The sequence below is a fragment of the Corvus hawaiiensis genome, chromosome 7 (genome assembly GCF_020740725.1).
Source record: "Corvus hawaiiensis isolate bCorHaw1 chromosome 7, bCorHaw1.pri.cur, whole genome shotgun sequence".
Lineage (NCBI taxonomy): Eukaryota > Metazoa > Chordata > Aves > Passeriformes > Corvidae > Corvus > Corvus hawaiiensis.
This window is the reverse complement of record NC_063219.1, coordinates 5,692,420-5,715,171: the sequence shown is the minus strand read 5'-3', so window position 1 is coordinate 5,715,171 and position 22,752 is coordinate 5,692,420. Positions and strand designations below refer to the sequence as shown.

The 22,752-nt window shown below is 41.5% G+C and overlaps 1 protein-coding gene across 50 annotated transcripts in view; it reads right to left on the bottom strand.

The window, feature by feature from the left end:
* The window catches only part of MAP2 (microtubule associated protein 2), a 237,265-nt gene that overhangs the window by 31,247 nt on the left and 183,266 nt on the right, over positions 1 to 22,752 (bottom strand). For 25 of the 50 annotated variants that reach the window (XM_048310160.1, XM_048310170.1, XM_048310156.1 and 22 more), the window contains 4 exons: positions 18,170 to 18,283; positions 15,801 to 15,878; positions 510 to 4,283; positions 61 to 267 (listed from right to left, as the gene is read on the bottom strand). In XM_048310160.1, the coding sequence (XP_048166117.1) occupies positions 61 to 267; positions 510 to 4,283; positions 15,801 to 15,878; positions 18,170 to 18,283 (4,173 nt within the window). The remainder of the gene's footprint in view (positions 1 to 60; positions 268 to 509; positions 4,284 to 15,800; positions 15,879 to 18,169; positions 18,284 to 22,752) is intronic. The other 25 variants (XM_048310197.1, XM_048310201.1, XM_048310200.1 and 22 more) reach the window with 7 other exon arrangements.

Genomic DNA, 22,752 nt, shown 5'->3' with positions numbered 1-22,752 from the left:
ACCACATACTGTAAAACAGTAAGAAAAAAAAAAAAATTTTAATAGGAGTGTTAAATGAACCTTTTTTCCTTCTCACTTCATCTCTGGAGAGTGTGCTAGGTTCCTTTTTAGCTATTTTCCTTTCAGGAGTGGAAATCCTACCTCTCCCAGTTTTAAAAGGTTTCTCTTTTTTATGCTTATCAAGAGATGATCTTCGCAATTCTCTCTCTGCTTTCTCCTCTTTAGGAACAGTCTCTAACTGTTCAGTCATGATGCTCCTATCATCATCTGTAGGATCAGAGCAAATTATAACAACAAAGAAAAGATTAGTAACAAATGTTAACAATAGTTAGGAGGAGCAGGGAAAAAGTAGTTGAAGACAGAGCAGATGATTAAATTAAAATTTAATTTTTACCATTTTTCTGAAACATGCTGAGATTACTTTTATAACTGTAATAATTTTGCTTTTCAATCATTATGATTTGGAAGCAAAAATATTCAACAGACAAAACAGAAAGGATAATGCACACCTTGAGTGTCTGCCCAGAGACTGTCTGTGTCCATGATGGAGTCATCAATTGTTGTTTCATCTTTGTAGTCATCACACGTCTCCGTTTTGTAGTTAGTGAGCAGGATTTCTTCTCTCTGGGGTGAAGCAGGAGCCTCTCGGGAGCCTTCCTTCGGCTCAACTTCCACTTCTTCAACATCAAGGTCCTCTTCAGCCTGGGAATCTCCTGTTTCGATGTCCTCCTGCTGAGTAGCAGCAAAGCGCACACTGTGAGAAGCAGATTCACCCTCATCAACTGTTGTCTGCACCACTGTGATAAAGTCATCCTCCACTGTCACCACTGATTCAATAATGCCTTTCAATTCAGGCAGTGCTTCTGGGCTACCCTTGGCTCCCATTTCTTCAGTAGCAGGCTTGCCAAAGTCTGGGGGCATTTCTGATACAAGATGCTGTTTATCCTCTTCTTTTGCTTCTTGCCCGGCTTCCACCTCTTCTTCCTCATATTCTTCCCCTTTCAGGGCTCCAGCTGCCAGCTCACATGGCAGCAGCTTTTGGGTTTCCATAGGTTTCACAGCTCTATCAAGAATCTCTTCAACTTCCTCTACAGGTTGTGGTATGCTCTCCATCTGAATCTCAGCAGGCTCCTCCTGAAGAGGCTCAGCTTTTGGAAAGAGGAGTTCCACAGAAGTCCCCTTTGCTGCTAACTGTGTAGGCATCTCTTCCCCAGACATGGCAGGTTTTGGATGTTCTGCTTTGATATCCTCTGGTTTCACAGATTCTCCATTCAAACTTTCTTGGGCTTGATCATGTTCTCCACTAGATTCATAAGACTCCTCTTTATCAACTGCTTCTTGGTGTACCAGATCTGGCTTAGCTACTTTTTCCTTAATTTCTGTTTCTGACAGTTTGGTGCTGTCCTTCACATAACTAGGCTCAGTCCTGGAAAGTACATCTGCATCCTCTGCTTCTCTGGAGAAGGTGGTCTCGTCTTTCTGCTGAGTGTCTTTGGGTTCAGGCTCTGCTCTTTTAAGAGAGGCTTTGTCCTTCCCTAAAGGAAGAGAAACAACCTCACTAATCTTAGCGTCTAACTTATTCTGATATTCTTGGTCAGCTCTCCTTGCAGCCACCTCCATATCATGCTTAATAGCATTGTAATCTGGTTTAACTGGAGCTTCTATCTCAGCTATTTCAGGAACAACACTAAGAGCCTTCTCCTTCTCCATCAACAAACAAACAGAATCCTTTTCTATTGCTATCTCTGAAGCAGAAATTCTGTCATACATGGTATCGGCAGGTAAATGAACTTTACTAGCCACACTTTCTTCTTTCCTTTCTAACATTGCCTCAGCTCTTGTCATCTCTGGTTCTACCCCTTTAATGGAACAGACCTCTTTAGAGTCAACTTGATCTTCACTTTTTTCTAGCACAGTATCCAGTTTCTCCTTTTTCTCCTGCTCAAAGTCCCTCACCAGAATGGGCTCACCATGCTGACCTAAGTCTTTTTCACTGAGGAAGTCTTCTGATTTTTCAGCAGCTGCCAGCTTCACTTCTATTAAAGACAGGTCAGGAGTGAGGCCACGTCTCAGTTTTTCATCTGTGCCTTCATAGAAGGGACAGGTTTCACTCGTTAAATTCTCACTGTCCTGAACTGGAGAAGGGAGTGGTACTGTGTACTTATTGAAAACACAGTAGCCCAAGTCTTCCAGCTGACTTTCAGCTTTTAGAATTACGTGGTTTTCATTTGTTACAGGTGGCAGGGCTGTGCTGCTGTCTTCCACAATACTGTCAGAAGGAACTGACTTCTTCTGTGCTGCCTCAGCATCTGCACTCACAGAGGCTAATCTAGATCTTGTCCCTGCCAAATCTAACATTTCAGGCAGGTCAGGAGCCAGGACAGCCCCATTTTTGTAGTAATCTTTGGCCTGGAAAGATGGCTCAGCCAAGGTCTCAGGCTGGGCTTTTTCTTCTACCATGTGCTTATCTTCCTCTCTACTCTCAATGGGGAAGCAGGGGGCCTTCTCCAGTGCTGGTGTGGTTGCTGGCAAGTAGTCATCACCTTCATCCATACTTCCACTAGTGTTTGTTAGAATATCTGAAGCGAGGGGAGAAAGATCATGTGCACGACCAAAACTAAATCCTAGGGCTATTGAATCCAGGCAGGACATGGGCAAGTTAATAGACATACTTCTCTGTTCAATTGCAGATCTCCCCCCAAGTCCCAAGCTCCTGCTCAGAGTTAGGTCATCTTTGTTTTTACTGTGAAGTTCTCTCTTATCCCCATAGACTTTGGGGTCAATAGTGAACATTCTTTCTGTTGGGGAACTAGGTTCTTCAGATGTGTCTGGTGTATAGCTCTGAGCCAGGGTACTGTACCCCATTTCACGAGTATGCACATTCTGCTGCTGATTCAATTCTGTCTGTAATTCTTCCTCTTCCTCCTCCTCTTCATATTCAGGTATTAGACGACCTTTCTGATAAGGCTCATATTTACTCTCTTTAGTGTCACTTAGCTCATAGTAATCACTGCTTTGTTTCAGACCATCTGCTTTAAATGCTTCCTCCTTCAGAGCAGAGGTTTCAAAATACTTCGACATTCCTGACTGATCCTCCTCTTCTTTCAGTTGATGAGGAGCTGAAACACTTGTCTTAGCAGTATCTTCTTTAACATCTTTCTCTTGAGAAGCTTCAAGAGTAGGAGTCTTCTCAGTGGTTAAACCTGGTACCTCAGGAGCTTTCTCTGTTACTCTGGATAACTGAGTGCTATCAGGGTGCTCTACTGTTTTATCAAGGGTCAGTTCATGGCTTAACTTAGCTGGGGGTACCTGCATGCTTTGCTGCGTCTCCCTTTTCACATCTGCTGCTGCTGAGAGCTCACTTTGGTCCATTTCTTTTTCTGCTTTGAGAGTATCAGGTGACTTTTTAGCTTCACCATCCTTTTGAAAGTCTGTTTTGTCTAGGGAGCCTGTCTTAACTTCAGGTTTTGCGGTAAATTTACCATTATCTAACATTTGAGCCTCCCCTTTATCATAGAAGTCATACCTTTCTTCCTCATCGCTCTCATCCTTAGTCATGTCCTTTTCCTCCCCCCATGGAGGGATTTTTGGGGTGCTTGGAGTTTTCAAGCCATCTACAGTTACTGCTGAGACTTCTTGTAGAGATAATGTCCTGTCTTTGTGGATCTGCTCATCTTTACTGAGATTTTTGGCAAACAGTTGGTCAGTGGGTTCCTGGTGTGTTTTGAAACCATCTTTGAGTGAAAGCTCCTGCGGGAGAGCAAGAGATGGGCCTGAAGGAAGTTCACTTTTGGCTGCTTCTGCCTTGGGTTCTGGTAGCAATAGAGAACTTTCACCATGGCTGATGGCACCACCTTTGACATCTTTGAGGTTGTCTTGAAATTTGATAGCCATAGCTTGATTGGTTGATGAGGGCATACCTACAGTCCTTTCTTCCGTCCTGCTCTCTTCAGGCAGTTGAGATGACAAGTGCTTTTGTTCTTGAGGAGCAGGAGGCTTAGCAGCAGGTTCTGCAAAACTGGCTTCCCCTTTCTTCTGTGAATCAGTTTTCAAGATCCATTCTGATGGATATGAAAGGATTTTTTCTTTGTCTTTGCTCTCTGAATCCTTTTTATCTGCAGCCTCTGCTTTTGCTGACTGTGGAACTAAGGCATCATATTTAGGTTGCTCAACAGTCTTACTGTCTTTCCCAGAGTCATGTTGCTTTGTGTCTAATGGTTCTTCTGCAAAAGGGCGTGTGCCCTCCTGGACATGGAATTCCATCTTCGTGGCTGCAAATAAATCTGAAGTAGTTTGTTTGGGTTTTATAGCAAAATTATTTAAAGCACTTACAGGCAGGCAGTCATGTGGCTTACAACATTTTGGTATGAATGATGGAATGGAAAGGAAGAAAGATGTGAGCATCCAGCAAGGCCATCTGCCTAGAAATCTGCTTTAAAATGTTAAATACTAGTTTCCTTTCAATAAATAAAAAATGTGAGTTGTATACATATAAATGTAAGCACTGAAATGAGATGATTTCATGTAAATTCTTCATCTTCATGATTTGTTTATATAACAGCAAAGCCACAAATAACCTCACTTCATTAGAAGCTTTGCTGGACTCTTATGTTAGTTTTGTGTTAGTAAAGTCTGCAACTTTAAAGGAATCAATAGTACCTTTGTGTGTTGCTGATACTTAAAACATACATAGTTATACATTTCTATGTATTTTTTACATTTTTATACTACATGCAGCCTAAACTAAAGAGATAATGCATGCAAAGGGTTTTGCAAGTTTCAGAAGAGGCTGTCTTTTTAACTGTAACAACTTTTAACACTCGCTCTTTGTCAAAAGACCAAAATCTCACTGCTGTCACGAAACCAGCATGTGGAAATCAGCAACAGACCTATTAACAGTCCCAGATCTTGAAGGTCTGGTCTTCAAAATGGCCAGTCACCTACAGCTGTAGCTGAAGTCAAAGAATACTTGGCATGTTTCTGGGACTCTAGATCAGGCCCTTATTAAGTTAATTTGAAACTAAAAAGGCTACTCGTATACTCTGCCACTATATTTTCAGAGAGTAATACCTAGTTAAGTTTCTTTTTTAATGCCTACTCTGTTAATCATTAATAGCTTGATCTTTTTTTAATGTCCTGTGGAAGATAATGATTCCTATCTCATTGAAATCTTCCCATAATGGAAAACATGAAGAAAAAGACTGCGGAATGTGGCATATCTTTCTGCACTAATCTGTAAAAAAGGTTTTATGAGTTTTTTCTAAAGCTTGTTACAACTAGCATTGAGTCAACTATGAATTTCCTCAGATCTGATTTGAAATCCATGGAGCCATCTTTTTGCTCTGATGAATCTGACTGTTTTTAGAACGATTAGTATCCAAGTATTGCTCATTCTTTAAATATTTGCATATATTAATACTGAGTCAAAAAAGCAACTGCCATTCTAAACTCTACAGGTAATCAAACCAGAAATCTACAACTACAGTAATTTTGCTCCTTTATGTTTTTACATTTGGTGACTGACTTGCAAACCCTATGAAGTATAAAGCATGGCCATTGGGCTGATGTCATCCTCGTTTCACAGAAATTAAATAGCTAGATACTGCTTTTCACCATGTATCCTACTGGTGTCTTTTACTGTAGTGCAAGTGAGCGATACCAACAGCATCAAAACATATTCTGACTGCCAAAGGAATTCAGTGTTCTTCAGCTGGGCCATCCAGAACACAAGCCTCCTAAATGCAAGATTCCTTACCTAGGTAGGGAGTGGGTATATCACTACTCCACACAAGGTGTCTTTGCACCTTGTTCCACTGGCTGAAGAGAAATACCACTAAAAGAAAAATACTGAAGCCTAGTTCTTATGTACTGGAAGATGACTGCAGTAAATATTTTGCTCAGAGACTAAGTCAAAACTTCACCCAGTGCACCCAATCCTAACCTTCATTTCAAAGGAAATGTCCCAGGGGAAGTGATAGAGATTTTGCCTAAGAAGGGCACTCCAGCAGGGTTAACCATTTGTAATAAGGTGACACACACAAAAAATAAGAGTTCTAGCAATGACTGAGGAGAGGAGGGGTGGATTGAATGGATGACAAGGGTATGATATAAGAAGCAATAGCTCTAAGGAAGCTAAACCAGAAAGCACTGAAACATACACAAAAAACCCAAACCAACCAAACAAAAAACCTGCACACTGCAAACGGAAACATTTCTACAGTTTAAGCATCTTTATCTCACAGTCAAAGGCAGTAAATCTGCTGTTTGAAATAAATGCAGACAAACCTCTGCACCAAAAAGAAAAGAAAAAACATAGATTAGCAATGTGACTGGCAAACACATCTGAGATGGGGTAAGAAGGCTTACACACAGGAATAAGCTTAGCTGCAAAGCATATTTTATCATGGCAAAGTAAAAAATCAGGAATCAGCTGCAGCGGTGGGAAACCATGTTGTCATACAGCACCTACACAATCATATTATCCACAACACACTCTTCAAGCATAATAACAAGAGCAGTCATACCAATAAATGGGAAAAAACAGAAAATGAAGCAGCCTTGGAAAGCACTGGAGAAAGCCGGAGAAGGATTTGCTGGCAGCAAACACATGCAAATCTAAGGAGGACACACCTTCCTCAGCCAAGGAAGGGGGTGTATCTTTCAGGAGCGCTCCCACCACAAAGGTCACACTCTCCCTGCTGAATGCCACACTTGGCACTTTGTCTTCATGACACACTGAACCAGAATCAGACTGACCCTCACAGAGGCCCTTTGCCTGGTCCAAAGGCTTAAGGGGCCCGTGCTCTTTCCCCACTTGCTTCCCAGGAAGAGCAGCAGGTTTCACTTCCACAGCCATCAGACTCTACTGGTTCTTCTTCTCAGGGGTGGAAAAAAGGAGGTGACATCAACACCAACACTAAACACCAAGCGCACAGCTGAACAGGACTGCTTTTACATAACCCTTTCAGGACTGCATTACATAATTTTTTCAGCTCAATATTTTCGATTTAAATCTGTGAAGGACTGCCAGTACCAGTTCATTTTAGCCACCATGGAGCTGAATTTTCCCTAGGGAAAAAACCAAACCAAAAGCCTGCCTACCCTCGGACAAGCATGTTTATGCTGTAAGATGAGAGCAGAAAGTGTTTTACAGGCATACCTCTCCCAAGGATGACAGTGGGTCAATAGTCATTGGAAATGGAGATGGAAAGGAATGATGGATGGCTCTGACAACACTAATGCATCAATGAGTTCAAAGTACACTGATATTTTTCTGATAAATGTGCTGTTTAGTCCAGTACAAGACATTCAACTGAGGTGGAGGAAGGTATGAGGCATTGATTTCTTTCCATTGACCTTGGTAATACAGACTGCTGAATGCCAGCAAGTCAATCTGTTGTATGAATCCTGGATTTGGAAAATACTGAGAACTTTCATAGTTTTAACAGGCCTTATGCATGGCTAATAACGAATGGTTTTTGCAAGATTTCTGCCAAGATTCCTACACTAATGGGTTTATAAACAATTTCTCCCTTACACTGCCTGACATCTGAAATCTGTATGTAAAAATCACTATTTTAACACGAGGACTCTTCATTTTAAGAACCATTTAAAAGTGGTTTTAAATCTGGAAATGGCTGTATCCAGCCTCTTGGTATTACAAGGGCTTCATTTTTCTCTGGAGATAGGCCCACTGAAAACCAGACAATCAATCATCCATTTCAGCTATGGCCTTAAAGGAGTGATTTAAGAAACATAAACACTATTTGAGGCTGAGAAAATATCACTATGTAAAGAACAACACATTATTAATAACATATAAGATAATTAAGGTTAGATACTGTATCTTAAATGAACAGAAGCCAGAAGATTCAGAATCAGACCTGGACCAATGCCTGAGCATTACAGAAATAGTTGCATATAGGCAGATTGTAAAAGCAGCCTTGCAGGACAACAGGTCTCCAGCTACAAAAGACCCTGACTTGAAAAACTTGCTTTACTTTTCTTTTTCTGATTTTATGTACTTTTGTATGTGCATCCCTCTCAATTAAAAAATGCTAAGGAAAGCCTCTTATTTTACTCTGAGCAATACTCCTTCATTTCCTGAAACACTTTACACAAAGCCACATGAATAAAGATAATTACTCAAGCTAGAAAATTATCCCTGAATTAACAGAAGTATCGTATAACCTCCCTTTATGCAGCAGACTCTTATGCCAAACAGACTGCTGGCCAGCAAGGACAGCTGTTTCACACGAAAGTCTCAATTGGAAGGGATCCAGAAGGATCATTGAGTCCAACTCTCAAGTGAACAGCCCGTACAGGGATTGAATCTTGGCATTTTAGCACCGTGCTCTCACCAGCTGAGAGGATCTCAGGGTCTCATAATGCCTGTCTTTCCACTCATGATCCACCTTATTCCCCTTTTTTCTCCCCCACATATACGTTCTGAGATTTTACATTTTCACCAGAGGCAGATGATATGACTGAAAAGGAAACTGCCCATAAACTAACCAGGCTGTTATGTAAAGCTACAGGCACACAGCTAAAGTAAGGCTATCTCTGTGATTTTTCTATCTCCCTACTTTCAGTTAGACATGCTGACATTAACAATCTTCAATTATTAGCTCTGATCTCTTATTGGTGCTGTTACAGTATTAGGCTGTTAATTCTGTAATTATCCTGTTAATTCTGAAAACTCTGCTTTTCTTAAAATGACCCAGTGACCAGTTTCAGGGAGACAGCTCTATCTTCCTGAGACACAAACCTTTAGAGGATTCAGTACTATTTTTAACTTCAGCTCCCAAGACTGAGTGCTGTGAAATGAAACATCATCTATTTCACCTTTGAGAAGTCAGCTGTTCTGTTAGTCACTGAAAAAGCTTCTCTCTTGATTCCTCAAAAGCCATTTTACTTTTACATAATCCCCACTGATAAAATACTACTTACTGATGTGCTCAGCTCATAGAAAAGGAGGTACAGAGAGGCTTTTTTCCCTCTGTGTTTGCAGTCAGCTGGCACAATGCAAATGGAGTGTGTCCACAAAACAACTGGAAATCAAACATGACCCAATACGGCCTGAAATTACCTGTGTACACTGGGGTAAAACTTATTTACTTCACCTCCTGGAGAATTAAAGTCCTTCCACAGCTATCTTTGGAATAGACGTATTTTTTCCCCATTGTGTAAACAACTGACTTACTTTCAGTAACAATATTTTGGCCTACTTTGTGTACTGTTCTTGGCAGTATTTCTCTGGCACAAAGAACAAATTAGCTTCCAGTTCCTTTACCTAGCTTCTCCTTTTGGTTCTGCTATAAGCTAAGCCTGAAGAACAAGAGCCCTGATTTAAGTGGGAATCAGGGTTACACTGACCCCAAAGCTGCACTTGTTCATGCTGCAGCTTTACCTAGACATGGAGAGACTTTTGGAGGGGCGTCACTTCCATCTGGGGAGAAAATACAACTAGGTTTCCCTCCCCAGAAGGCAGCAATCCCAGGCACATAAAGAATGGAACAGATGGCAGGTGAGTAGAGGGGAAGAGGAACCAAATGGGACCATGCTCAGTTCACTTTCATCATGGCCCAACAAGACCTCTGTGCTCTTCACTGTGGCACTGGGGTGTGTACTAGAGCCAGTCCACTGCAAGCTGAACAAAGGGTGTTCATAGTACTCTGCATCCAAATTGTAGGGCTCCTCCTCGGGCACAGACACTGAAATGGAGGGCGTCAGGTGTCTATGCCACTCCCTGCAGTCCTCCACCCCTGCATTTACAAACAGACACACACAGACAAAGGCTGCAGGACAGACAGACAGACACAGAAAAAATAAGACAGGATGGACACATGCTCTAGCAGCACCAGCCACTATGTCATGCTGGAGAGTGGATGATACCATCCAGGCTATGGGTTAATGCAGGATGAAGGAATGAGGCAGTTGTGCATTTTAACACATGGACTATGTACCTGGCCTTTTCTATTGGATTTACAAACATCACATAAACCAACCCTAGGAGTAAGTGAATTTCAAAACTACACACTAATTACTTAGAAGAACACATGCTGTGCACAAACCACATCTCACAAGTCGCACTATACCCATATGTATTATACACCCGACTAACTATACTAAAAACCTCTGAAGTGTCCTGACATAGTTGTATCCCTCATAATAATCAGATTTAGTACTTAGAAGTGTAAAAATTTAAAAGTTCTTTAATTAAAAAGAAAACCAGCTTACATTTTGGCCAGTGGTGGCTTTATTTTTCTTGTATCTGTTTCAAAATTCCCCACTTTCTTCTTTTTCCTATAAATAAGCAGTGTTTAAACAACAAAAGAAAAACCCTTCCCCAAATAGCTAGCTACCTTTTTTTCCTGGTAAAGGCCACAAACTGCTGCTCACAGCAGTCTCTGTTAGTCCTATATTTTACGCTGTTGTGTCATGTTTCCGTGGATGAACTGGCTCCCGCCTCGGTGTTTGATAATGCTTTGGAATGACAGCTTTATTCACCCATCACTGTAGCCTTGCAGAAAATCATATAATCGGGACTACACCAGCTACTGACAGGTACAGGGAGGGGTAGTTTGAGTTGTTTTTGCAAGACAAAGAAAAATAACACTACCCAATGAAAATGACTGGCCTACCACCTCATCTGTACAAACCAGAGAGGAGACCTCTAGGGGACCTCCTGTAGGCTGAGGAGTCCTCTCATCACGAATAAAGCTATGAAAAACTAAACACTCTAGTGCTAGAGAAAAGATGTTTATTACTATTCTCAGTGTATGACAACTAGCAGTTTGATTAACACTGAGCTGTTCGACTGGATTTCCTACCAGCTTCAAGTACAAGTCCATACTTTGTGTCCCTGGTATTTCTCCAGGCAATTATAACTTAGAGGATTTCCCCCAGAGCCCCCAAAGCTTCCACTCTTAGATCTAAAACACTAAGCCAGAAAGCAAGGCTTTAACACAGGCAGCATAACAGACCTATTTGTGGGACGCCAAAACAAGATGGCTCAGGAATGCTACCCTAACTGCCATTACCCAAGTCTTGGAAACAATTTTGATCCAAACCAATCCTAAGAGCTCTAAGGTTCTTCCTGGCAAACAGCAGTAAGGTTTAAGTTTCTTTCTATAGTACACCATAACAAAACAACCTCTGTGTCTTTAGAAAAAGCACCTCTGCTTTCTGCAGCAACTGGCAGCAAGCGTCCTGTAATGTCATGGCATGGATTTTTTCTGCCTAGGAAAGGATTGCTGAAGGAGCAACCCATTCAGGCTCAATCACCCCTGAAAAGGAAAAAAAAGTAGCAACAAATGTCAATATTAGCAGCTTCTCTATGTATCACTGTCCTGCAAAAGAAAGATCGCCCATGTTTAAGACTAGTGCCAGCGCTCAGGCTGGCTGGGACCGAAGGTATGCTGTGGGGACAAAGACCACACATGGAACTCAGTTTAAGAGAACTGTATTCACAGTTTCTTTCAGGGAAAAGAGTGCCTGAACCACCAATAGTTTAGCTGCTTCTCTTTTTAGCGGAATCCAACCCCCAGATTCAGGGGTTTATGCAATATTAAAAGAGGCAGGTGTGGAAAGACAACCTGGCAACCCACTTCTGCCAAGCAGGAAGCTCTGCAGAGAACTGCAATAGGAAATGCTAAGCACAGTGCTGTGCCCAAGCTTCCCATTTTTCCCTAGCACTTAAGAGCCAGAAGCAAGGTTGCAGAGAATCATCTCAATCTACTTGCAGTGCAGAACCTGTGGATTTCTTCTCCACAGAAGCATCTACAAAATTCTGCAACAGATTTGAGGGGGCTCACAGTTTGCAAAAGGCAAGTTGCAAGGGGGTGAGCCCACAGTTCAAGGCATGAGAGACCAGGAATCAACTCCCTCCTAAATCCAAGAAGGTTCAAAATTTCAACTCCCCCTTCTCTGCAGGGTGCCCTCACACCAGCCCACGAATTACTGAACACAAGAGCTGAATCACTTGCCACCTCTTCAGCTGGAACTGAGACAACATGGAGAGAAAAAGAGAAGGTTGATATGGTCAGAAGCTGAACACAGAGAAGGGAGATGTGCAGAAGGGGAGGTTCTCCTTCCAACTGTGGGTTTACTTACCCACATTTACCACGGACCTTCAAAAGCAAAATGCATCAGCAAGAGTGAAGGTGAAATCCCAGGACTTCTCTATACTATTGCAAACAAGGCTGAAAATCCCTTCTTTATGGGCTCTGAACAGATTGTAGGCAAGAAAACAGAGGCCTTGCCTCTGCTCCTTAAAACTGCAGGAACTGACAGCAGTAAAAATACATGCTATTATGATGGTCCAAAATCACCAGGAGTGCAAAGCCTGGTACTGCTTGGGGCTGTTACATCTGTGGCTATTTTACAGATTTACACTGGTTTTTTATCAGTTTGAATAAAGATATTTTCAGAATTAATGCAATAATTTAATTAACAGGATAATGATGTCTTCTAAGGAGGCTATGCTTTTATTTCAGCAACAAGAAAAATCCTTTGTTATTATAGTCCCTTCTAATCTTTTCCATCTCAAAGCATGGGAAAAATCCCTAATGCATTTTAAAGTCCAAGATTAAAATCACTTCTCACAAAGGCTAATTCTGCTTTACCTTCCTTGTATATTTTGAGAATGCCTTTCAAGAAGTAATTTTCACCATCAATAGATCCATTTTCATATGACACTTGTTTCTTTTCAGTTTATAAAACATTCTTACTTGGTATATAAAGGCTAACCTGCCTATTTTAAAGTGGAAGACAGTCCATCAGAGGCACCCTTCTATCCTGTAATGTTTAAAAATTTTTTTACGTGAAGACGTTGTTGACTGTCGTCAAAAGGCACAGAGCACAAAAGAAATGCTGAGAAATTAGAGTATTACATCAGTCCTGCATGACCAGATACAACTGATAAACGGATTAGAGGGTGCTAAGGAGAATTTAATTTCCTGAACAAAATTATGTTATTATAGTTGAAATAAATATAATAATTTCAATAAGGCAAATCAGTTCTCTTACCTTCTGCAGCAGTAAAAAGGGACAGGTTCATTTGAATGCTTTCCTGCAGCCAAATCAAAGAAACCTACATCCAACTGACTCCTTTCTCTCATGAAATAAACTTGACCCAAAAACCTCTCTGTCTTTCCTACCTTTTTTTTTTTTAATTTGTGTTTGCTGCATGGCTGGCCACATCCACCTTTGTCAGTCTACAACAGTGATTTCCTTCCTACGTTGACTGAAGAAGTCTCTTGGATTCAAAGCAATGCAACACACACTGACAAGTGCATTAGGAAAAGCTTCTAGGAGAAGGAAAAAAAAGGTCTGAGGCAGATACACCAAGTACTCACCTTTTTTGTTCAAGAAATTAATAAACTGTATTTTACTAAGCAGAAAGACAGACAATGTTAAGATGCATGACGATGGATAGCCAGATGGTATAGGGAATGGGAGGTTTAAACAAGTACAGTAAAACTGGGTCAAACCCTACTGAGGCAAACTCTTCTGAATGGGAACTTTGCCCGAATAAAATTGACAGGCCTGGCTCCCTCAGGCCACCAAAAACTGAACTTACCCACAGAAAACAGGGACCATATCTTCTGATACCGAGCAGAGCACAAGATTTTTACTACCATTTTTACTACACTGAACTGATAACACTGATACTTTTGTAAAACGCAACATAATATATTTCTGGTGAAATTATTTCCAAGTTCTTTCTGCTGCTTCAAACAACTTTACTGTGAGTTCCTGCTTGAGAGCCAGACATAAACAAGAAGCTTCCAGCACAGTGCATTAAAGACTCAGGACATCACTTTTGTCCATACTTCCCTTACAAACCAGCCATCTGCTCTTAAAAATGGAGCATTAAATCAAAGTCTTCCATGTCATGGAAAAGTCTCTTTTGAATAATGTTAAAGAAAATTATTTGAAAGTTATTAAAAACCATGACGTTGTGTAAATCATGGAAACATTTCCCAAACACTGTCCTTTCAGTGCTTGTAACCACCTCTGCAGGGTAAGTGCTATTATCTTAATTCAATTCTATGTGAAAGTAAAGAGAAAACCAATAATGTTAAGTGAGTTGCTGAGTCATTTGCGCAGCTGGGAACTGCAGTCTGGCAGTAGATAATACCTCAAGCTGTAGAGTGTTTTGCCACCTTCCTGTGTTAGTACAACTAGCAAAATGCTTTCCCTTTGCTTAGGGGCCAATCTACAACCTCCTGTCAATTAACAAATATAAGTACCTTATAAAATCCTAAAATACATGCAAATACGCAGCTGATATAAGCAGCACACAAAGCCAAACCTAAAGCTGAGGCTAATGGAAGAACCTTGACAGTGGCCAGAAGCAGAAGAACATGCCCTTTACTGTGATATGAAAAATCAAAAAGCATACACAGGACTAGCCAAGTGAACTATACATTAAAAAAGAGTGATAAAGCCCTGGTAACAATTCTAAAAACCTTTGCTAATGCCTTACGAGTTCTCTTTTCAGTTAATAGTTTTGATTGCCACTGCCTCTGAGTGATGAGTCTAGGAATTGCTGTATTATTTTTCAAACACACAATGGGCAGATGTTTTTTTAAAAACAAATTCAAGTTCTTTATAACTGTTAGTAACCACACCCAGTAGGCCCTTCCAGTAGAGTGGACTGACAAATGTTGTTGTTACCACAGCCTGTAATTTCACTGTCTCAAAAATGACTGCATGATGGAACATGCCTAATTGCAGTGTCCTCAAAAACTCAATCAGAGCATGCTAGCATGTGAAATAGCAGCCATCCACTTGCAAAATTCATAGAGGCTCTGTGTTAAAATACCAACAAAGTTTGTTCAGTAGATGATAAGAAATTATTTTCATGCACTTATGTAACAAAAAGAAAGAGAAAATGCTGAAAGAAAATCCAAGAAGTAAGTGGACACATAAAAATGTTACTGACATGGCAGAGTTAAACTGACAGTCCCCTGGAGATTCTGAACCCAAATCCTTCCTTCTTAACCCCATGATACAGCTCAATTTTAACACACGGCTGTCTCCCTATACTGATGGCCTTGATGCAGCAGCTGTCTTCTGTTGAACAAAGCACTCACGCATATGCTTACACTGCAGCCGCTTCACTGGGATTTAGGCCTCTGCTTAACATTAAGCCAACGCTTCAGTTCTTTGCTAGAGGAGATTTCAGCAGGAGGAAAATACAGTGGCCATGGGTTACTGAAACTGAACACTTGTGCAGAATAGAATAGAGATTTGCTTTTTAAGACTCGAATGTGACTGCTGCACTTTGTGTACTGAAACCCCAATACATGTAGACACTGGAGCATGAATTACAGGCTGGGGGTCAAAGAAATGATCCAGCTCTGAATCTCCTTGCTTTCATGCATTTAAGATTCCAAACCAAAAGGCAATGGTAATTTTAAAAATGCAGCCAAACAAATCTCAAGAAACAAAAGATGACTCATACTTAATTGCAGTTACAGTGACCACACTGGGACAGCAGACATCTTGGCTCATATTGCATACAAATAAAAAAGTGAGCAACACTATCTCTTTTTCTTTGGCATGGATGTTCTTAGCATATCCCTCAGCTACCTCTGTGCATGTGTCTACCTCATCTATACGCTGCAATTGGTTTGCAGATGGGGAGTTATTGCTGGGAATGTCTTATCTTTTCACATGAGACGTATCTCCACTGCAGAAAGTATCTCCATTTTCTGATTCCCCCATCCTTTAGATTCATGTCTCATCCCCCTGCTGACAGCTCTGCACTGGAATGTCCAGGAAACCCTTACCTTCCTCCAGAACTCCAGTCTGCTCGGAAGCTGGTGAAGGAGGTGGGGAAGGAGGCAGGTTGGCTGACTCTTCAACTGCTAGAAATCAAACAGTGAAAATGAGATACAGCTGTTAATTCCAGGAAGAGCAATACATGATACAAGCTGCAGTCAGTTGGGTTCTGCCCAGCTGAGGAACTAATCTGATGGGGACTCATGCCTGCTGGATTTTCAGACAGACCCTAGCAGAATACATGGACTTTTGAAATTATAATAAAAGGATTTATTTTTCTGTGGTTGGTTTGTTTTCTAATGGTATGAATTATTTACAAAATTTTGGTCATAGAGCACAATATAAAAATCAAATACAAGATACTCTTTTAAATCAGTATTGCCTCTTAAAAAACCTTGAGTCACCCAAGGCAACAACAAAAAAGCATCTGAGCACATGTGGTATTATTACAAATTCACACGAACTATCAGAAACTGGCATCCAATCTCTTCAATCTACCTTGAAAAAAACTACATGAAAAAACTCCATTCTGCACACTTTTTTTTTCTTCTGCTGAGTTCAAGGTTAATCACAGAACACATGCAAATATTGCTTGTCTAAATGCACAGGGAACTTGTATCAGCTGTGACATAACAGTGATTCAGCTGAACAAGGCGTAGTTAAAACTTAAATGCATTTGGACTGGGATTTACATTCATTCCCAGTCATGAGATCAGATGCTGAAAACAAAAGATTTTTTTTTTTTTTTCAATTATTTCAATTCAGGTATGATGAAATCCTAAACAAGCTTCTCAAATGAATTCAGCATAACCTCTGCATTTTATCTCATACCAATCACTTTGAGAATTTTTTTCTTTAAAAACACATCCACTCCTGGGGCTTAACAAGTGTTTAAAAAAAAACGCCAAACAAATCTGTTTTAACAGATCTGTCTTATCAACGGCACCTTTCAACAGGCAGATCTCAGTTTACAGTTCAGGGCTTCCTGCCAAGCACAGACAGGCCACTTTCAAAGCCCCAACAGAATTTTCCAGGCTTCCTCCTATTGATTTCAGTGTGATTTGGAAAAGACGATATGTGACTTGTCCTTAAGATGTGCTGTCCAGGGACAGAGATTTATAAATTCATCACAATGCATCTGACCACAGCAACTGTAACACCAACAGTTGTTAACTGAAGACATACTTCTCACAATGTCTTTTAAATTACTTATCTGACTAGATGGAACCGAATATCCATTTTGCCTCTCCCAGGCCTGAGTGAAGTGATTTGGAGAACTGGGGTCTTCCATGTAAAACTGAGTCTCTGCAAAGAAGGCAATTACCAAGCAACACATCTCCCTGCTGCAGTTCTAAGTTAATTTCAATGAAGCAAAAAACCTTGGGAACCAAATTTCCAACAAATATTCTAAATTACTCACTGACTTTAAATCATTCCTAGGCAAGGGCCAAGCACTGCACCAAAGCAGGCATGGTGCCTGTAGGGGAAACACTGCAGGGCATTGCTTTGATTTAATCACAACGTAAGTGCACTCAGCAGAATCTGTCCTAGGACAGGCTTGCAAGACTTCCTTACCTCAAGATGGAGTATGTGTTTTCTCTGGCCTTTGGTGTACATATTTTGAGCTACTGCAGAAGGTTTCTGGCAAGGAGGAAGCACTTTAGGTACAAATGGCTGTATACCTACCTTCATTTATCGATAGATAGATACACACATACACGTACACACACACACACACACACACACTTGTATTTCAGAGAGATATTTCGCAAAGGAGGCAACAGGAGGATGGAGACACAGCATGGACCAGTGGCATTGTTACCATTTCCTGTACAGACTGCTGGCATTTGCTTTTACCACATGTGACTCCTTCCACAGTCTGCCCTCACTCTGCCTCGTTGCTCTCAACCCGGTGTGCCACATTCCTTTCTGCCTCCTGTGGAGTTGCTCCCCCTCCATCTATTTAAGCAGCTACCAGTCGACCAGCAAAGCCTCACTTTCTTTTTATATGCCACTCTCTCTTTGCCTTTTCAGACATTAATCCTTCATGTTGTACATGGCTGAACGCAAACAGTTCCAACCAACATGATGACAATACCCTACAACCAAACACACCCATGGCCACGCTACTCAGGAGTCAGAAACAAGGTTGAGAACTGTTAGAGCAAACAGGGACTGAGACATTCACAGAGCCATGAAGAACCGGGAATACAAGGATCCTGCCATAATCCTGTGGTTCCAGCACTTATCCAGTGGTGGCTACGGTTTACCCACAACCATAACCAACCTGAATACACAGCTGGAACAGCATTTTTTAATATACATACAGACATTTGCAGACACAAGGATACCTGGAACATTCTTTGTCTCATTTTACCTAAAGGCAGCGATCCAGGCTGATCTTTGTGCTGGGCTTCTTTCTCCTGCTCACCTTTCAGGACTGCTACAGCTTCAGCTGTTACTACTTGTACTATCCTCGCAGACACTTCTTCTGTGGCAGTAGCAAAGTCAGAAAAAAAGAAAGAAAAGCATGCTATTCAGAATGGTGTTTTAAAATCATAAAGATTAACTTAAACAATAAAAAAGCAGAGGCTAACTTTATCCTTTTTTAAAAGGTAATCTTTTTTCCTGAAACATAAGGAAATCATTAAAAATAAAAGAGAAGGACCAGATATTCCAAAGATTTCAGTGGAAAGTGCCAAGTATTTATAAAAATCAGGAGCTTGCTCTAAGCAAGATGCACAAAGCATCATTATTTAATATTCTTTCTATTAGGGACAACGTGCAGCAACTGCAATATTTTAAGATGATCATCTATTAAATGTCCAGAAAAATTTCTGTAGGTACTGTTTTGCAAACAGGGATTTGCAAAAGTAGGCAGCTGAGTAATGGAATTTCTTGACATTTAATATGTGAAGTTATCTGCATTCTAACATGCCCTTTGAATGCTAATTCCTCCTCAGCAGCACACAGTATGCATTAAAGGCACTTCCCAGACAGCCATCTATGCTGATGAGGGACTTAAAGGGCCAAATAACATTCCTGCATGATTAAAATCAATACTTCATCCTCCTCACCCCTTTTAAGACTGCTACACAAAGCTTTATCTAAACAGTAAGTCTGAGTATCATGCAGAGGGATTGCAGAGGATAACATTTTTTTGGTGGAATGGGCTCCTTGCTGCTGGGCCGCAACATGCTCTGTGCATGGAGCTGGCTCAGGCATTGCATGCTTGACAGAGCTGGGTGCCACAGAACCCATGCTTTGCTCTTCACCACTGCCCTCAAGGCGTAGCACACCTGAGAAGGGATGAGGAACTGGCTGCTCTGGTGAGCAGAGAGTAGTAGTAGGACCACTCAAGGAGTGAATTCTTCCAAACTGAGAAACTGTCTCAGCTCGACTCCAGACCCACTCAAAGATGCAGTGAAATGTCATCAGGCACACAGGTGCATGTGGAAGCAACAAGAGAAGTTTCCTGCCCTCTGGAAGTTCAGGTACCTTTGATGTAACAAATCAAGATCCTAAAGGTTGGTCCAGCAGAATTCAGAGAAAAAAGGGTTTGTGGTTCTTATCTTTATATGAGTCTGCTCTCCCTTAGTCATTAATTAATATATTTCTCTCTCTCAGCAAAACTCAGTGGAAATAAACTGCTTCCCTCTCCAGCTATATCCAAGTGCTGTCTGAGAACTGTTCCCAATACAGATGGAGCTGAGCCCTGGGGAAGGCCACAAGCTGCACAGTCACAACCCACCAGCTGCACAGCTGGGCACACCTGGGAACAGAGCAAAACTTCACTGCTTCGCCAGCCTTCATGTAGACATAGAGGTTTATAATGGCAGAGGTCAATACACCCTGCTCCTGCCAGAGCCCCCATTTATCACCATCTTGAGGGCTGGAATAAAAGCTCTGCTCACCCATTACCACGTCCTTCAGGCAAGAACTGGCTGGGAAGGGCAAGTGTGTTTAAATCAATGCCCTACATGTAACTTCACAACAACCACGCTGACAAGGGACTGTCCATTAGATTAATAATGATTTCTTTTCACAGTTACTCTTATAGAATTCCCTTGTACTTTTAATGTGAAGCTATTCCTCTTAATTTGTGCTTTAGAATAGCCAATTGTCTTCCCCAAAAAACATAGATGTGAACTACTTGACTTTCACAGCCATGTTTGTCTAAAACCAAAGTGCTAGGTTTATCTTTCTTTTACACAAACAATTTCATGAGATATTAAAAACCCCCACCTATTAGCAAAGAACAGTCCTAATTGTTGCTGTTTATACCTTATAATTCACTGCACTCCTGGCTGGTCACCTGGAGGGCAGTGACTGCAACAGTTCCACTGGCTGCTGCCAACAGCAAAAGTAGATGGATGAATATGCCAGAACAACTACCAAGCAATGAAAAAAACAAGTTAATTTGAAAAACATTAATTTGAAAAAACATTTGAAATACATGAATATAAACTTGCCAAGGATAAATTCAGATTAGAAATCTAAAGATGCTGCTTTTCTACTGTCAGGGGTGAGACGTTCTGGCAGCCTTCCACATTGGAGGAAACAAATCAACTGTTTTTTTCAGATGAGGCTCAATACATTTATGACATGGACTACATATGATACAGGTGCCTGTAGGAGGAGGAGACTACGAATAGTAGCTCTAGTTCTCTGTTCTACTCAACAACACATCCCTAGTATGAGATGAAACTCCCCTTTGTTGTTAAGAAGATCAAATCGAGCACCATAACCCCATCAATCAAGTCACACATGTGGTCAGTCCTATAGATCAAAGAACAGGGATATTGATTTAAAGCCCAGCAATCTTCCCAGCTGCCTTCCAGGGCCTGCACATCATTTTGGGGCTTTGCACCTCATTTTGGGCTGCTTCCACACCTGCTGGTTTCTGGGAGTGCTTCTCAGCACCTCTTGGTTCCTTCCTCTTGTGAGAAACACAAAACAGGCACTTCCCAGACCCTCCTAGACTCTCACATAGTGCTGCTGCTGCAGACCAGTGGACTGGACACAAATCTGGAATCCTTACAAGTCCTGTCGGCTCCCTGTGTTGTGAGGCACATGCAGCTTGCAAAGCACAAGTGATTCTGGGAAAACCTGGGAGAACGAACCTGCGGCTTGGCCCATCCTCCTCCTGCAGACACGTGGCACCCTCCACACACCATGGCATGTTGCAGCACCTTCCATCAGTGGGAAACAAACTGCTCTTCCAGAAAGCATCCCTTGATACGTGGTATATCTCTGCTCAGATTCTGCTCTTTCAGAGCAGGAAAGAGCATCGCCCTGACAGCTCTGTTGAGCATGGAGAACAGCACAGAGCTTCACTGAGTGCCACGGCTACAGAAAACCCTGCACCAATTCCTGCCACCGCTTCACATCTGGAGGATGTGGCACATGGCCCTCCTGTCAAAATTTCCACCAAGCTACTAATCACAACACCACTGACAAAAGCAACATCATCAAGACTATACTATTGGCTCAGATGAACAAATCAAGATTCAGTGAGAAAGACTGTTAAAAGAATCAATTTTTGAAGCTTATGTTCACATGAAAACTTTAATGAAAGGCTCAAATTAATTTCTGATATAGAATATGCAAACATGTATCAGACTTAGTACCCTAGAGCATATCCAAAGGAAATCCACTTGGTCAACTGCTTTCCAACAGCCAAGCAACTGCAACCCTCCTCCCAGCAGCGTTAAGACAAATCCTTATTAAAAACTGCCTCCTTTGTAAGAGAATCTATACTTGTTCCCATCCAGCCCGGTTCTCTGGTACAAATGGGCTCTACAAGCCTGGAAGACAGTTCTCACCCTCTCAGCTCTCTTCCTAATTTAATTTGCTTGGGACAAAGATAATGTTCCACAGGGAGATATGTCTGAGGGTGAAAGGTTGTCTCCTGATAAACAGAAATTTCTATTTCAGGCTACACAAAATAAGTAAAAAAAAATACAAATGGCCTCTGGGCTTGTGTTTTTGTTCAGTTTGTTTTGTTTGGCAGTGTTCTTTAATCAAGAAGGGCTTCCTTCTGAACAGTGCTGATGGATATTTTGGGTGACATGGGAGGCATGGGCAGTTCATCAGAAGAGCAGTGCTTTTGCTGTACATGACTGCTGCGAAAGGACAGACATTTCTGTACTAATGGACACTATAAATAGAAGATCCAGTGGGTAAGTCAAATCCTCACAGGGCTGCTATTGAGACTTTTAATAGTTTTCCTATGGTTCAGTTAAAGTTCAAGGCAGCCTAATGATAAAGAACAAACAAACAAACCAATTCCAGCCTACCCCCCCCCCCCCAAAAAAAAAAAAAAAAAAAAAAAAAAAAGGAGAGTTAGGCAGCTTGGATGCCTAACTATGTATTCATTAGACATGGTTTTGCTTGTAGACATTTACATTCCCTCTCTTTAAACAGGCAGACTCTCTCTGACTCTACTTCATACCACAGACACGGCACCAACATACAACAAGTTACGACAAACAGATTTATTTCTTAAAGGCAATAAGGAGTATCGTTTTACCTTAGACTCCACAAAGAACAGCAACGTGTCTTTTCTTTGCATTTTATGGAGAGTAAAATGCTGCTCCTTTTTACCAAGATGTCAGCTGTTCATGATACAGGACACAGATGGAGCTTCACAGCTTGATTTCAGGGAATACAGTACCCTAAAGTATAGGCAGTCCTTGAATGGGATGTCCATAACAGAGAGAAAACATAGTGAAAACCCTCAGCATGAACTCTCCAAAGCCCTGACAGGGAGTAGGCTGAGGTGAGAGGCCAGGGGCTTACATACCGGGACAGTGGTTTTGCTGCTCCCTCTAAGGTCACTTCACACCACGCTCCAACAGGGCTGCCAGGTCAGCTCTGCCCAGCTGCTACCAGTCCCACAGCTGCTCTGTGGCAGCAACAGAGGACTCTTCCCTGCTGAGAGGACAGAGTCCTGTCTGG